Here is a 17,452-nt window from a genome sequence, read left to right as displayed (position 1 = left end):
TGAACATGGAAGTATAAACATCTCTTTGATATACTGATTTCATTTCCTTAGGGCATACATCAGTTTTCTATATCCACAGATTCCACATCCATGAATTCAACAAACTGTGGATTTGTGAAGAATGTCATTGGTATTTTGATAGGGATTGCATTAAATCTAAAGATTGCTTGGGATAGTATGGTCATTTTAATAATATTAATTTTTTTTAAGAGTTTCATTCTTGTTGCCCAGGCTGGAGTGTAATGGCACAGTCTCAGCTCACTACAACCTCCACCTCCCATGTTCAAGCGACTTTCCTGTCTCAGCCTCCAAGTAGCTGGGATTACAGGCATGGGCCACCATGCCCAGCTAATTTTGAATTTAATAGGGATGGGGTTTCACCATGTTGGTCAGGCTGATCTCGAACTCCTGACCTCAGTTGATCCACCTGCCTCTGCCTCTCAAAGTGCTGGGATTACAGGCATGAGCCACCGTGCCCAGCCAACAATATTAATTATTTAGATCCATGAGCATGGGATGTCTCCATTTGTTTGCCTTCTTCAATTTCTTTCATCAGTGTTTTATAGTACTCATTGTAGAGATCTTTTACCTCCTTGGTTAAATTTATTCCTAGGTATTTTATTTTTTGTAGTATTAGACATGGGATTGCTTTCTGTATTTCTTTTTCAACTAGCTTGTTATTGGTCTATAGAAACATTGCTGATTTTTGTATGTTGATTTTGTATCCTGAAACTTTACTGAATTTGTTTGTCACTTCTAAGAGTTTTTGGTTCAGTTTTTAGGATTTTCTATATATAAGATCATGTCATCTGCAAAGACGGACAGTTTGAATTTCTCTTTCCAATTTGAATGTTCTTTCTTTCTTTCTCTTGCCCGATTGTTGTGGCTAGGACTTCCAGTACTACGCTGAATAAGAGTGATGAAAGTGAGCATCCTTGTCTTATTTCATTTCTTAGAGGAAAAGCTTTCAGCTTTTTCCCCATTCAATATGATGTTAGCTGTGGGTTTCATAATATATGAACTTTATTGTGTTGAGTTATGCTCCTTCTATGCCTAATTTGTTGAAGAGTTTGTATCATGAAGGGATGTTGAATGTTATCAGATGCTTTTTCTGCATCTATTGAGACGGTCATATGGTTTTTGTCCTTCGTTTTGTTGTTGTGGTATATCATGTTTATTGATTTGGATATATTGAGCCATCCCCAGGATAAGACCCATTTGATCAAGGTGTCATGGTGTTTTATCTTTTTGATACATTGTTGGATTCAGTTTGCTAGCATTTTATTGAGAACATTTGTGTCTATGTTCATGAAGGATATTGCCCTGTAACTTTGTTATCGTTGTTGTGTCCTTGTCTGGTTTTGTATCAGGGTAATGCTGGTCTCATAGAATGAATTTAGAAGAGTCCCCTTCTCTTCAAATTTTTTGAATAGTTTGAGAAGAATTTGTTAGTTTTTCTCTAAAAGCTTGGTGGAACTCTAAAAGTTCAGTGGTAAACTCATTTGACCCTGGACTTTTCTTTGTTGGGAGATTTTTTTATTACTGATTCAATCTCATTATTTGTTATTGGTCTGTTCAGGTTTTTCATTCCTTCTTGGTAAAATCTTGGTAGGTTATATGTGTCCAAGAATTTATCAATTTCTTCCAGTTTTTGTTTTGTTTTGGTGTACAGTTGTTCATAATAGTCTCTATTAATCATTTGTATATTTGTGGTATCTACTGTGATGCCTCCTTTTTCATTTCTGACTTTATTTGAGTCTTCTCTCTTTGTTTCTGAAAAAAGGGGGAGTGTTATGGCTCCAGGAGGTTAGTTAAAAATTAAAAAAATATATAATGGGAGTTAGTTTAGCTAATGTTTAGCTAATAGTTTGTTAATTTTGTTTAACTTTTCCAAATACCAACATTTTGTTTCATTGGTCGTTCGTATTTCTTTTAGTTTCTATTTTGTTTATTTCTTCTCTGATTTTTATTATTTTTTTCTTTCTACTAATTTTGAGTTTGGTTTGTTCTTGCTTTTCTAGTTCCTTAAGGTGCATGATTAGATTACTTCTTCGGTCTTTTTACTTGTCATTAGTCTGTTCGAGCTACCTATTTTTTCTGATTGAGTCTTATTAGGTTATAATTTCTTTCAGGTTATCCAACTTGTTGGCATATAATGTTCATAATAGTCCCTTATGACACTTTTTTTGTCCTAAGGTGTCAGTTATAATGTCTCCACTTTCATTTCTGGTTTTATTTATTTGAGCCTTCTCTTTTTTTTTTTCATATTTAGTACTTAGCTAGGGGTTTGCTGATTTGGGTTATTTTTTCAAAGAACAAACTCCTGATTTTGTTGATTTTTTTCCTATGGTTTTATGTTCTCTATTTAATGTATTTCTGTCCTGATCTTCCTTCTGCTAATGTTATGTTTAGTTTGTTCTTTTTCTAGCTCTTTAAGGTTTAATGTTAGGCTATTTATTTGAGATCTTCCTCCTTTTTTAACGCAGACATGTATTGCTATTATTCCCCTCTTGGAATTGTTTTTTACTGTTGTCTTCTAGTTGTTTTGTAGGTCCTTTTTTCCTTGCTTTCTCTCTGTAGTCCACCTTTGTGACTTGGTAATTTTTTCTAGTAGCTAAGCTTTAATTCCTTTATCTTTCTCTTTGTGTATCTGCTATAGTCTTTTGCTTTGTGGTTACCATGGGGCTTATGTAAAACTTCTTATAGTTACAATAGACTATTTTAAGATGATAACATCTTAAATTTGGTCACATATAAATGCTATAGACTTTTACTCTTCCCTCATAATTTACATTTTTGTTGTTTTTCTGATCTCCTTGGATTGTCTGTATTCTCATATATCTTGCTGAGCTTCCTTAAGATCATTATTTTGAATTTCTTTTCAGGAAATTTATAAATTTACATTTCTTTAGGGTCAATTATTCGAGGATTATTTTGTTCCTTTGGTGATGTCATGTTTTCTTTTTCATGTTTCTCTGTCTGTGCATTGGTGTTTGCACATCTGGTGGAATTGTCAGTGCTTCCAAACTTTACAGAATGACTTTTATAAGAAAAGGCTTTCACCGCAGATGGGTCTTAGGGTGGCAGCTGGGAAGGGTGTGGTGGCTTTGGTTAAAAGTAGATGTAATAGTATAGCTGCCATGCAGAATCTTCAACTGCAGTTAATGTCAGTGATGACGTGGGTGTCTTAGTGACCTAGGCTGCAGAAGTTTGTTGTAGTGGCAGCAGCATCATGTGCCATTAGTGTCCTCCATGGCAAGGGCTTTTAGGGTCCTCCTGTGTTTGTTTTTCCCAAAATAGGGAGTCTTTACTGAGGGGATCCTTCTTGGTATCAAGTCTGACATGAACCATAAGCAACTGCAGTGGCACTAGGTTTCAGGGAAGAGGTGCTCAGAGCAGCTGTGGAGCCAGGGTCCTGTGCTCAGGACCTCACCAGTCTACTGTGGCACCTGGGAATTTGCTGACTGCCATAAAGCTAAAGTCGGTGACTCTGGTGAATACCCCAGCTGCTCAGGCCTAGGGGGCTGGGTTGTTGCTGTGACTCTGCCCCTAAGGAGCAGAACACAGCACTGGCCCAGCTCTGGTAAAGAAGGGGTGCTCTGGGCCGAGTGTAGTGGCTCACACCTGTAATCCCAGCACTTCGGGAGGCCGAGGCAGGTGGATCACCTGAGGTCAGGAGTTCGAGACCAGCCTGGCCAACATAGTGAAATCCCAACATAGTGAAAAATACAAAAATTAGCTGGTCTTGGTGGCAGGTGCCTGTAATCCCAGCTACTCAGGACGCTGAGGCAGGATAATTACTGGAACCCAGGAGAAGGAGGTTGCAGTGAGCCGAGATTGTGCCATTGCACTTCAGTCTGGATGACAAGAGCAAAACTACATCTCAAGAAAAAAAATAAATAAATAAAGCAAGGGTGTGCTAGATGTTCAGGCTTTGGAAAGCAGGGCACAGCTGCAGTTTGGGAACTAGAGGTTTATAGGGCACAGCAGCAACTCAGGCCCTGGACGGGGATGAGAAACAGTGTAGTGGGGACCCTGGACTATCGGATGGTAGGACACAGCAGCATTCCAGGCTCTGTGAAGTCAAGGGCAGTAGCACTAATGTCCCAGGAATGGCAGGGCATAGCTGTGGCTTGGGCCCTGCGGTACAGGGAGCAGCACAGTGATGACGGCACTCCCTGGGAAGGCAGGGTGCATCCTCTGCTAGAGGATAGTCCGGTTTCATGGAAGCAGGGTTCTACAGTTGTTCAGCCTGGAGCGTAGGTTGTTTCAGTTCACCCAATCCTCTGTTTTCCTGGGAAGTGGGGCACCACACTGGCTCAGTCCTGGGAACTGCGGTTGCTTGGCTCAGCCAAGGGACCCATAATCTTGTGAAGTGGAGTGATTCTTCAGCTGCAACACCGGGAAGGGGACTGCTCTGGTTGGCCCACAGCACCAGTTCCCTAGAAGGCACTACCTCAGGTCCAGTACAGGAGGACATGACTGCTCGGAGTAGCCAAGCCACCAGTTTCCCAGGAGGCACTGCTTCACCTCCAGTGCTAGGGGCATTACTGATCTGGGTGGCCAAGGCACCATATCCCTGGAAGGTAGGCTACTGCTGCTGCAGCTCCTGCACTGGGGGGCAGGGCACAGCAGTCACGGGAGAGGTAAGGCACAGCAGCTCGACCCCATGGGATAGCGTGGAGCAGCAGCTTGATTTAGGATGGTGAACCACCAGACAGTGGTGGTACCAGTGTAACAAAGCCTCGGGAATGGAGAGGTGCAATAGCCACTCACCTCCGGAGCAGGACTTCCTCCAGCCATGGTTCTGGATCGAAGATGGCACATGAAGGACAGAGCACAGCATTGACTCCTTCTCTGGGAGAAGTGCAGCCATATGGACACCAGGCAGCTCCCTCTGCTAGGCTTAGCACCTTTGAGGAATACAGGATTTCCCAGTGGTGAGGACTGTAGTTACCTCAGTGGTGATGACGGCTGCTGGGTTCCTCTTGCTTACCTTTTCCCTTCACTGAAAACTTCATCCCGGTTCTGAGTTGGTCCTGACTGGAGTATGGATGGGGTAGGATGTGAGCTGCTTCCTTCTTTTCTCTATGTAACTATCCTGGGTTTCTATGCTCTTCAGAGTTTATACTAGTACTTTTTTTTCTTTTTGACACGGAGTCTCATTCACTGTGTCGCCTAGGCTGGAGTGCTGTGCTGTGATCTCTGCTCACTGCAACCTCCATCTCCCAGGTTTGAGTGATTCTTGTGCTTCAGCCACCCAAATAGCTGGGTTTATGGGTGTGCACCACCATGCCCAGCTAATTTTTGTATTTTTAGTAGAGATAGGGTTTCACCATGTTGGCCAGTCTGGTCGTGAACTCCTGACCTCAAGTGATCGGCTGCCTTGGCTTCCCAAAGTGCTGGGATTACAGGGGTGAGCCACTGTGCCAGCCTATGCTACTCCTTTGATATATTTCTGTTTTCTCCTTCAGTTATTTTCCTCAAAATATAATTGTTTATTCATTTCTTTGGCAGTCTTTGTGAAGGAGATAAGCACAGGAGCTTCTAGTCAACAATCTAGCTAGTGTCCTCTTCTTAAAATTTTAATTGAACCTATGCATGGTGGCTTACGCCTGTAATCCCACTGACTTGGGAGGCTGAGGTGGGAGGATCACTTGAGGCCAAGAGTTCTAGGCCAGTCTGGACAAAATAGTGTGACCCCACCTCTAAAAAATAACAAACAAAAAAAAATTAAAAATTACTTGAGCATGAAGACATGCATCTGTAGTCCCAGCTAAACCTAGGGAGGCTGAGGAAAGAGGATCACTTGAGCCCAGGGGTTCAAGGCTGCAGTGAGTTATGATTATGCCACTGTACTCTAGCTTGGGCAACAGAGTCAGACCCCAACTCTAAAAACTTTTTTTTAAGTTGAAGAGTTTTCAGAATAACATATTATCACTTATTAGTGGTAGTGTTAATATTATTTGTACTTATATAATTGCATTTCTCTTACATACATTTAAATCTTACAATAAGCACTAAATGATGCTTTGTGACATTAATACCTTAATGAAAATAATGAAGCACTATATATTTTATTACTATACCAAAAACTATAAAAGCTATTCCTCAAAAGCTCTAAAAGCCTTTCTTAAAAACTGTAAAGTATAATGCCCAGCAGAGGATGCTGCAACTGCATGAAGAAAAGCAAACAATGGCCTTAGTGACATCACATCTTCCTAATTCAAGTCAGGGAAACTAATACATACTTTTCTTAGACAGTGATGCACATTTGTCTTCTGGCTCATGACCTACTGAACTTTTGGAAGAAGAGTTACAGTGAAGAGAACCTAGGAAAATTCAGAGGAAACTTGAGGGATAAAATTGGAAGACTACCTTGGTGTGAAGGTCAGCAGACTTCTCTCATTCTCTAGTGGCATCAAAATGTACTTACATAATTCAACATCTATTTCAGCATCTTTAAATAATACTAACACCATTTAAAAAATGCCCTTAGTTGGCCGGGCACAGTGGCCCACGCCTGTAATCCCAGCACTTTGGGAGGCTGAGACGGGCGGATCATGAGGTCAGGAGATCGAGACCATCCTGGCTAACACGGTGAAACCTCGTCTCTACTAAAAATAAAATTAAAAAAATGAAAAAAAAAATTAGCTGGGCATGGTGGCAGGCACCTGTAGTACCAGCTACACAGGAGGTTGAGGCAGGAGAATGGCGTGAACAGGGAGGCAGAGCTTGCAGTGAGCCCAGATCGCGCCACTGCACTCCAGCCTGGGCGACAGAGCGAGACTCCGTCTCAAAAAAATAAAAATAAAAAATAAATAGAAAATAAAAATGTCCTTAGTGATTGAATTGGTATAATAGCTGTTCTTGCATTGCCATAAAGAAATTATCTGAGACTGGGCAATTTTTAAAGAAAAGAGGTTTAACTGGCTCATAGTTCTGCAGGCTATACAAGCATGGTCCTGGCATCTGCTCAGCTTCTAGGGAGAGAGCTTTTACTCATGGCGGAAGGTGAAGGGGGAACAGGCACATCACATGGTGAAAGCAGGAGCAAGAGAGAGTTGGGGGGCACACATTACAACAAAACAAGAACTCAATATCATGAAGACAGCACCAAGCCATAAGGGATCTGCCCCCACGATCTAAACACCTCCCACAGGTCCCATCTCCAACACTGGAGATTACAATTCAACATGAGATTTGGTGGGAACATATACTCAAATCATATCAATTGGTGACACATGTATATAGTGTGTCTTTTATCTTGACAATTCAGATATTTCTATTGATGATAGGATAAGAATATATACATTCTATTGCAGCATCCTTTGCAACTTCTACTTGGTTATTAGATGATTTCTTCAAGACCTGACATTTTAAAAAGTAAACAATTCAACAGGTAAATTCCTAAGAATCTCTAAGCAAACATACCCAATAAAAATCAAAACAAGTGAGATACAAATTACTGGAATAAATAATCTTTCAGTGCAAAGACAGACAGACATCCATAAGAGAAATCAGCCAACAGAGATCTCCCCAAATGAACACAGCAAGGAACCAGGGACTGATCCTAACAAGATGACAAAATGTGAGGTCTCTGACCAATTATTCAGAGCAGCAGTTTTGAGGAAACTCAGTGACCTCCAAGATGACACTGAAAAACAATTCAGAAATTTATAAAAAATTTAACTAAGATATTGAAATATTTTTTTAAAAATCAAGCAAATCTTGGAATTAAGAAATACATTGGCAGAAGTGAAAAATTCATTAGAGCCTCTCAGCAGCAGAATGGATCAAGCAGAGGGAAGAATAAAAAAGGAAGAAGAGGCCAGGCACGGTTGCTCATGCCTGTAATCCCAGCACTTTGGGAGGCTGAGGCAGATGGATCACTTGAGGTCAGGAATTCGAGAACAGCCTGACCAACATGGTGAAACCCTGTCTCTACTAAAAATATAAAAATTCGCTGGATATGATGGCATACACCTGTAATCCCAGCTACTTGGGAGGCTGAGGCAGGAGAATTATTTGAACCTAGGAGGCGGAGGTTGCAGTGAGCCATGATCATGCCGTTGTACTCCAGCCTGGGTGACAGAGCAAGACTCTATCTCAAAAAAAAAAAAAAAAAAAAAAAAGAAGAAGCAGGAAGACATAGCCGGGTGTCGTGTCTCATGCCTGTAATCCCAGCACTTTGGGAGGCTGAGGCAGGTGGATCACCTGAGGTCGGGAATTCGAAACCAGCCTGGCCTACATGGTGAAATTCCGTCTTTACTGAAAATACAAAACTAGCCAGGCATGGTGATTGGTGCCTGTAGGTGTCTGTAATCTCAGCTACCCAGGAGGCTGAGGCAGGAGAATCTCTTGAATTCAGGAGGTAGAGGTTGCAGTGAGCCAATATCGTGCCATTGCACTTCAGCCTGAGCTAGAAGAGTGAAACCCTGTCGCAAAGAAAAAATAAAAATAAAAAAAAAGCAAGAAGACAGAGTATTTGAAATTATACAATAGGAGGAGGAAAAAGAATGAAAAGGAGTGAAGATTACTTAGAAGATATATAGAAAGTTACCTCAAAAGACAAAATCTAAGAGTTATTGGTGTTCAAGGGGAGTTGAGCAAGAGCAAGGAGTAGAAAGCTTACTCAAAGAAATAGTAACAGAAAACTTTCCCAAATTTGAGAAAGATATAAAAGATATACAGGAAGGTCAAAGAACACCAGAGAGACTTGACCCGAATAGGATGAACCCAAGGCATATAATAATCAAACTTTGAAAGTTCAAGGACAAAGAGAGGATCCTAAAAGTAACAACAGAAAAGAAGCAAATAACATAAAAGAACTCCAAGTTGTCTGTCAGGAGACTTCTCAGTGGAAACTATGCAGGACAGTAGGGAGTGGGACTACATTTTCAAGATGCTGAAAGAATGTATTATGCATTTTCCCAAACGACTTAAACCTGTATTCTTAATACATTATAGTTTTGAATATATCCTACAAAGATTAATTGAAAAGAAGGATAAATTGGCACATTTGAAATTATCTTAGGTGACGTTATCACAAAATCAACTGTTTTGGTATATAATAAATATATGAACACAATAAAAGTGTATTCTATGTGCTGTACAAATATTAACCACTATGGTTCATGAAATTGTTGACCATTGATACAATCCCTCACTTATAATATTATTTTGTATTTTTCTAATTACAAGCTGCATTTTTTATGTTACTAAACTTTGATACAAAAGAAGATGTAGGCTCAGTCTACTATTTTGATAAAACTCAAAATCAAATGGCATAATTTCTTAATTTACTTTAGATTCAATATCTCATTTGTCTCATACAGTAAGTCTGAGGGGTAGGGAGCTACAGCAGTTATAGTCGTTTTCTCTCTCCTATATCAGAGGACCCTTAGACATAGGGTATTTGTCGATTGACTCATTCCCCCACATTATTTTTGTATATCAACTACCATGACAATGAGAGAAACTTGGAACACTACAAGTTATAAGCAAACTTATATAAAGATAAAAATGACTGAAAAAAAAAAACTCAGGAAGGAATAGAAGACATCAATAAATCTATAAAAAGTAAAGATATTAAATTGATTTTTAAAACTTTTACAAAGAATATCCCAGATCCAAGAGGTATCACAAATGCACCCTGCCAGCCGGGCGCGGTGGCTCATGCCTGTAATCCCAGCACTTTGAAGAGCCGAGGCAGGTGGATTATGAAGTCAGGAGATCAAGACCACCCTGGCTAACATGGTGAAACCCCATCTCTACTAAAAATACAAAAAATTAGCCAGGCGTGGCAGCATGCGCCTGTAGTCCCAGCTGCTGGGGAGGCTGAGGCAGGAGAATCACATGAACCCGCGAGGTGGAGCTTGCAATGAGCCAAGATTGTGCCACTGCACTCCAGCCTGGGCGACAGAGTGAGACTCCGTCTCAAAAAAAACCAACAAACAAAAAAACAAAAATAAAAACACAAAAAAACAAATGCACCCTTAGAAAGCACCCTAAGGTGTGTCTAGAAATGTCATCCAGGAGCTAGGGCCTGGAATGCCAGCCTCAGGACTCTGCCTGGTGCAATATCCCATGTGGCTGATCTGGTATTCAAGTTGCAAGACAAACTCTATTTTAGGGAAGGGAAGGACCCATCCCTGGCAGAATTCATCACCTGCTGACCCAGGAGCGCTTGGGCCCTGAATAACCAGCAGCAATACTCTGCCAATTTTTCATGAAGAATTAAGAATAATAATTCACAAATACTTTTACAAAAGACAGAAGAGGAGGGAACACTTTCTCATTAATTCTACTAGGCCAGGATTACTATAAGTTGACAGCCAAACAAAAGCAGTACAAGAAAAGAAAACTACAGAACATATCTCTCTTAAATGTCCACAAAGAAATATTCAAGATAATACTAGCAAACTGAATACAAAACATATAAAAAGGATTATACACTATTACTAAGTGTGATAGTATGAACAAATACACAGTTTGTCTAACATGTAATAAACTATTAGCTTATCTGTCCATGTACATCACTTCCGGAGTTTCTTCGTGTGTGTGTGTGTGTGTGTGAGTGTGTGTGTGTGTGTGAGTGTGTGTGTGTGTGTATGTTACTTATGGTAAAAACACTTAACATGGATAAGTTTGTTATCCTGATTATGATGGGAGTATCACAAGTATATGCACAAATCCAGACTCAAATAGTATACACTAAACAGGTGTGTGGGGTGTACTAATTATCCTTCAATAAAGTTGTTAAAAACAATTAATGTAATACACCATATTAATAAAACAAAAGGACAATTTTTTAAAGATGCTGAAATAAAGCTTGGCATGAGGGCTCACGCTTGTAATCCCAGTGCCTTGGGAGTATGAGGTAGGAGGATTGCTTGAGACCAGGAGTTCAAAGAGCTGAAAGAAAAGAACTGCCATTCAAGAATACTGTATTCAGCAAGGAAAGATAGTCTTTCCATGACAAACAAAAGCTGAGAGAATTTACCACCACCAGTCCTGTCTTACAAGAAGTCATAGAGTTTTTCAGTATGAAAGAACAAAACACTAATGTGCAAAAAGAAAACATTTGGAAGTATAAAACCCACTAGTAAAATTAATTATAAGGAAAACCACAAAATATTTTGACATCATAATTGTGGTGTGCAATCCATGCCTACCTCTAGTATGAAACCTAAAAAACAAATATATCAAAAACAACAATAGCTATAGCAACCTGTTAACATATAGACAATATAAAAATATGTAAATTGAGGCAACAAAATGTGTGTGTGGGGTGGAGTTGAGATACAGAGTTTTTTTAGTTTATCCTTTGTTTCTATTTTTTGTGCTCTAAGATAAGTTGTCATCTCTTTAAAATAACTAGTTATATTTATAAGATTTTTGTAACCCTCATGATAACCATTATGCAAAAAAACTTATAATAGATACAGTAAAAATAAGATGCCATGAGTTAAAACATACTACTAGTAAAAACCACTTAACCACAAAGGAAGATGGGAAGAAAAAAGAGAAGAGTTACAAAACAACCAGGAAACCATCAACAAAATGGCAGGAGTAAGTCCTTACTTATCAATAATAACACTGAATGTAAATCATTCTATTCTTTAATTAAAAGTCACAAAGTACATGAGCGTATAAAGAAAAAAGACCCAGTTGTGTACTGCTTGCAAGAAACCCACCTCACCCATAAAAATACACATAGACTGAAAGTAAAGAAGTGAACAATGTTATTCCATGCAAGTGGAAAGCAAAAAAGAGCAGGAGTAGCTAAACTTATATCAGATAAAATGAACTACACATCAAGACTATAAAAAGAGAATAAGATGGTCACTATATAATGATAAAGGAGTCAATTCAGCAAAAGGTTATTATGATTATAAATATTTATGCACCACCGCTGGAGCACCCAAGTATACAAAGCAAACTTTAATAATTGAAAGGAAGAGATAGATTGTAATACAATAATAGTAGGTTATTTCAATAGCCCACTCTCAGTAATGGACAGATCATCCTCCCACAAAAAATCAACAAAGAAACCTTGAGGTTAAACTCTACACTAGACAAAATAGAATGAACATTTACAGTCCATTTCACTCAACTACTGCAGAATACACTTTTTTTTTCCATCAGCACATGGAACATTCTACAGAATAGACCATATATTAGGCCATAAAACAAGCCTCAACAAATTGAAAAAAAGTAGAAATAATGTCAAGTATCTTTTTTTACCACAATGAAATGAAACTAGAAGTCAGTAATAAGAGGAACACGAGAAACTACACAACACATGGAAATTAAACAACATGCTCCCAAATGATCAATGGGCCACTGAAGAAATTAAGGAGGAAATTAAAACACTTTGGGGGTGGAGGCAGAGCAAGATGGACAAATAGAAGACTTAATTGATTGTCCTTCCAGCAACTATCCACAACAATTGAACAATGGTTCAATCTACAATTGAACAACTATCCACACAAAAAAGCACCTTTATAAAAACCAATAATCAGATGAACAATCACAATACTTGGTTTTAAGTTCATATCACTGAAAGAGGCACTGAAGAGGTAGGAAAGCATTTTGAAATGCCAGTGCCACCCCTTCCTCATCCCCCACAGCAGCTATGTGGTGCAGAGAGAGAATCTGTGTGCTTGGAAGAGGAAAAGTGTAGTGATTGTGGGACTTTGCACTGGAACTCAGCAGAAAGCAATACCAGGCAGAACTCAGACGGAGCCCATGGAGGGAGCATTTAGACCAGCCATAGCCAGAGGAGAATTGCCCACGCCAATAGAACCATTGTCAGAACTTAAGTTCCAGCAAGCTTTGCCACCATGGGCTAAAATGTTCTAGGGCCCTAACTAAACTTGAAAGGCAGTCTAGGCCACAAGGACTGCAATTTCTCGGCAAGTCCTGCTGCTGTGCTGAGCTTGAAACCAGTGGACTTGGGGGCAAGTAACCTAGTGAGACACCAGCCAAGGCAACCAAGGCACACCCCTCTTCCATCCCCGGGCAGCACAGCTCGCAGCTACAAAAAAGACTCCTTCCCTCTGCTTGAGGAGAGGAGAGGGAAAAGTAAAATAGAGTTTGTCTTGCAACTTGAATACCAGATCAGCCACATGGGATATTGCACCAGGCAGAGTCCTGAGGCTGGCATTCCAGGCCCTAGCTCCTGGATGACACTTCTAGACACACCCTGAGCTAGAAGGGAACCCAGTTCCTGGAAGGGAAGGACCTATCCCTGGCAGAATTCATCACCTGCTGACCCAGGAGCGCTTGGGCCCTGAATAACCAGCAGCAATACTCAGGCAGTACTTGCCATGGGCCTTGGGTGAGACTCAGAGACATGCTGGCTTTAGGTGTAACCCAGCACATTCACATCTGTGATGGCTATGGGGAGAGCCTTCTTCTGCTAGAGAAAAGGAGAGGGAAGAGTAAAGGGGACTTGGTCTTGCAGCTTAGGTACCAGCTTGGCCACAGTGGGGTAGAGCACCAAGCAGGCTCTTGGGGTCCCTGATTTCAGGCCTTAGCTCTTGGACAGCATTTCTGGACCTGCCCTGGACCACAGAGGAGCCCATTGCCCTGAAGGGAGAGTCCCAGGCCTGGCAACATGTACCACAAGTTGACTGGAGAGCCCTTGGGTCTTGAGTGAATATCAGAGGTAACCAGGCAGTACTTACCATGGGTCTAGGGTAGTGATGGTCATGGGGAGAGACTTCTCTGCTTGTGGAAAGGGGAGAGAAGAGTGGGGAAGACTTTGTCTTGTGGCCAGGGTGCCAGTTCAACTGCAGTAAAATAGAGCACCAGGTAGCTTCCTAAGGTTTCTGACTTCAGGCTCTCAGATGACATCTCTGGGCCCACCTGGGGTCAGGGGGAACTGGCTGCCCTGAAGGGAAGGTTGCACGCCTGGCTGACTTTGCCACCTGCTGATTGTAGAGCCCTAAGGCCTTGAGTGAACATAGGTGGTAGCCAGGTAGTGATTACCACAGACTTTGGGTGAGACCCAGTACCGTGCTAACTTCAGGTTTGAACCAGCACAGTCCCAGTGGCTCTCCCAGCTGTAGGCATCTCAGCACACACAGCAATATTCCATTTGTTTGACAGAAAGTAAAGGAAGGGAACAAGAGTCTCTGCCTTGTAATCCAAAGAGTTCTTCCTGGTCTTATCCAAGACCACCAAGGCAGTACTTCTAGGGGTCTGTAAGAGCCGTAGCGTTACTCAGCTTGGGGTGCCCCCTAATGCAAATATGGCTCCATGACCAAAAACTTAGATGATAACACCCAAGTCCCTTCAAATATTTGAGAAGTCTTACTAAAAAGGGCAGGTACAAACAAGCCCAGACTGCAAAGACTACAAAAAATACTTAACTCTTCAATGCTCAGACACCAACAAACATCCATAGGCATCAAGAGTATCCAAGAAAATGCGACTTCACCAAACGAACTAAGGCACCAGGGACCATTCCTGGAGAGAGAGAGAGATGTGACCTTTTACACAGAGAATTCAAAATAGCTGTCTGAGGAAATTCAATGAAATTCAAGATAATACAGAGAAGAAATTCAGAATCCTATCAGATAAATTTAACAAAGAGATTGAAAGAATAAAAAAGAATCAAGAAGAAATTCTGGAGTTGAAAATGCAATTGACATACTGAAGAATGCATCAGAGTCTTCTACCAGCAGAATTGATCAAGCATAGGAAATAATTAGTGAGCTTGAAGATAGGCTATTTGAAAACAGACAGAGGAGAAAGAAAGAAAAAAGAATAAAAAAGAAAGAAGTACACCCACAAGTTTTAGAAAATATCCTCCAAAGGGCAAACCTAAGAGGTTTTAGTCTTAAAGAGGAGACAGATAGGGGTAGAAAGTTTATTGAAATGGATAATAACAGAGAACTTCCCAAATCTAGAGAAAGATATCAATATTCAAATACAAGAAAGTTATAGAACTCCAAGCAGATTTAACCCAAAGAAGACTGCCTTAAGACATTTAATAATCAAACTCCCAAAGGTCAAGGATAGAGAAAGGATTCTAAAAGCAGCAATAGAAAAGAAAGAAATAACATGCAATGGAGTTCCAATAGGTCTGGCAGGAGACTTTTCAGTGGAAACCTTACAGGGCAGGAGAGAATGCGTGACATATTTAAAGATGTGAAGGTAAAAAAAAAAAGTTTATTCTAATAATAGTGTATCCCGTAAAAATGTCCTTCAGACGTGAAGGATAAAAAGACTTTCCCAGATAGACAAAAGTTGAGGGGGGATTTCATCAACACCAGACCTGTCATATAAAAAATGCTAAAAGGAGTTCTTCAATCTGAAAGAAAAGAATGTTGATGAGCAATAAGAAATCATCTGAAGGTACGAAACTCACTGGTAACAGTAAGTACACAGAAAAACACAGACTATTACCATGCTGTGATTTTGGTGTGTAAACTACTAATATCTTCAGTAGAAAGACTGAAACATGAACTTATCAAAAATAGTAACTACATCAACTTTTCAAGACACAGACAGTAAAATGAGAAAAAAACAATTTGATTAAAAAAGGGCAAATGATCTGAACAGATATTTCTCAAAAGAAGACATCCAAATAGTCAATAAATATATGTTCAAATGCTCAACATTACTTATCACCAGCTATCTGCAAGGAAAAATCACAATGAACTGTCATTTCATCCCAGTAAAGATAGTTATTATAAAAAAGACAAAAATAGCAAAGGTTGGTGAGGATGCAGAGAAAAGGGAACTCATATACTGTTCATTAGAATATAAACTAGTACAATCACTATGGAGAACAGAATGGAGGTTCCTCAAAAAACTACAAATGGAACTACCACATGATCCAGCAATCCCACTACTGGGCATTTATCCAAAAGAAAGGAAATCAGTATATCAGAGTGACATCTGCACCCCTGTGTTTATTGTAGCACTATTCACAATAGCGAAGATATGGAATCAACCAAGGTGTCCAGCAACAGATGAATGGATAAAGAAAATGTGGTGGCCAGGCATGATGGCTCATGCCTATAATCCCAGCACTTTGGGAGGCCAAGGTGGGAGGATCACTTGAGGTCAGGAGTTCGATATCAGCCTGGCCAAAATGGTGAAACCCTGTCTCTACTAAAAATACAAAAATTAGCCAGGTGTGGTGGCTGGCACTTGTAATCCCAGCTACTCGGGAGGCTGAGGCAGGAGAATTGCTTGAACCCAGGAGGCGGAGGTTGCAGTGAGCTGAGATTGTGCCATTGCACTCAGGCTGGGAGACAGAGAGTCTGTCTCCAAAAAAAAGGAAATTTTTCAGCCACAAAAAGAATGAAATTCTATCATTCATAACAACATGGATAGAACTGGAGGACATTATGTTAAGTGAAATAAGCCGGGCACAGAAAGACAAAAATTGTATGTTCTTACTCATATACGGAAGTTAAAATAAAGTTGACCTCATAGAAGTAAAAAGTAGAACAGAGAATACTAGAGACTGGGAAGTTTAAGGGGAAGAGAGGATAAGGACAGATTTGTTAAAGGATACAAAATAACAGCTAGATAGGAGGAATAAATTCTAGTGTTCTATACCACTGTAGGAGAATTATAGTTTGAAATAGCTAGAAGGTGGATGCTGAATGTTCACAACACAAATAAATGATAAATTTGTGAGATGATGGTAATTACCCTAATCTGGTCACTATATATGTGTGCTAACTACCCTGATCTGGTCACTATATATGTATGAAATATCACTATGTACCCTGTGAATACGTACAATTATTTGTCAATTTGAAAGAAAAATGTGGTGGCCAGGAGCGGTGGCTCACATCTGTAATACCAGCGCTTTGAGAGGCCAAGGTGGGCAGATCACCCGAGGTCATGAGTTTGAGACCAGCCTGGTCAACAGGTTTCACATGGTGAAACCCCATCTCTACTAAAAATACAAAAAATTAGCCAGGCATGGTGGGACATGCCTGTAATCCCAGCTAGTTCAGAGGCTGAGGCAGGAGAATCGCTTGAACCTGGAAGGCAGAGGCTGCAGTGAGCCAAGATCATACCACCACACTCCAGTCTGGGTGACAGAGCAAGATTCCATCTCAAAAAAAAAAAAAAGAGAGAGAGAGAGAGAGAAAGAAAAAAAATGTGATGTATATACACAAAGGAATATTATTATATTATTAAGTCATAGAAAAGAATGAAATTCTGCCATTTGCAGGAACATGATGAAACTGGGGGTCATGGTTACATGAAATAAGCCCAACACAGAAATATAAATACTTCATGTTCTCACTTATATGTGGGAGCCTAAAAAATGGATCTCTCCTAACACAGAGAAATAATAAATGTTTGAGGGGATGTTTATTCCAATTATCCTGGTTTTGTCATTATACATTGTGTGCTTGTATCAAAATATCACATGTACTCCATAAATATGTACAACAATTACGTATCCATA

General features: G+C 40.1%; 1 protein-coding gene across 1 annotated transcript in view; it reads left to right on the top strand.

The window, feature by feature from the left end:
- The first annotated feature begins 4,876 nt into the window (after positions 1-4,876).
- C1H1orf185 (chromosome 1 C1orf185 homolog) overlaps positions 4,877-17,452 on the top strand; it is a 69,176-nt gene continuing 56,600 nt past the window's right edge. Inside the window, exon 1 of the mRNA XM_077983190.1 lies at positions 4,877-4,940. Coding sequence (XP_077839316.1) covers positions 4,877-4,940 — 64 coding nt within the window. The remainder of the gene's footprint in view (positions 4,941-17,452) is intronic.

This window comes from Macaca mulatta, chromosome 1, assembly GCF_049350105.2.
Source record: "Macaca mulatta isolate MMU2019108-1 chromosome 1, T2T-MMU8v2.0, whole genome shotgun sequence".
Taxonomy (NCBI): Eukaryota; Metazoa; Chordata; class Mammalia; order Primates; family Cercopithecidae; genus Macaca; species Macaca mulatta.
Note: the sequence above shows the minus strand (reverse complement) of the source record. Positions and strands in the feature narration are given on the sequence as shown.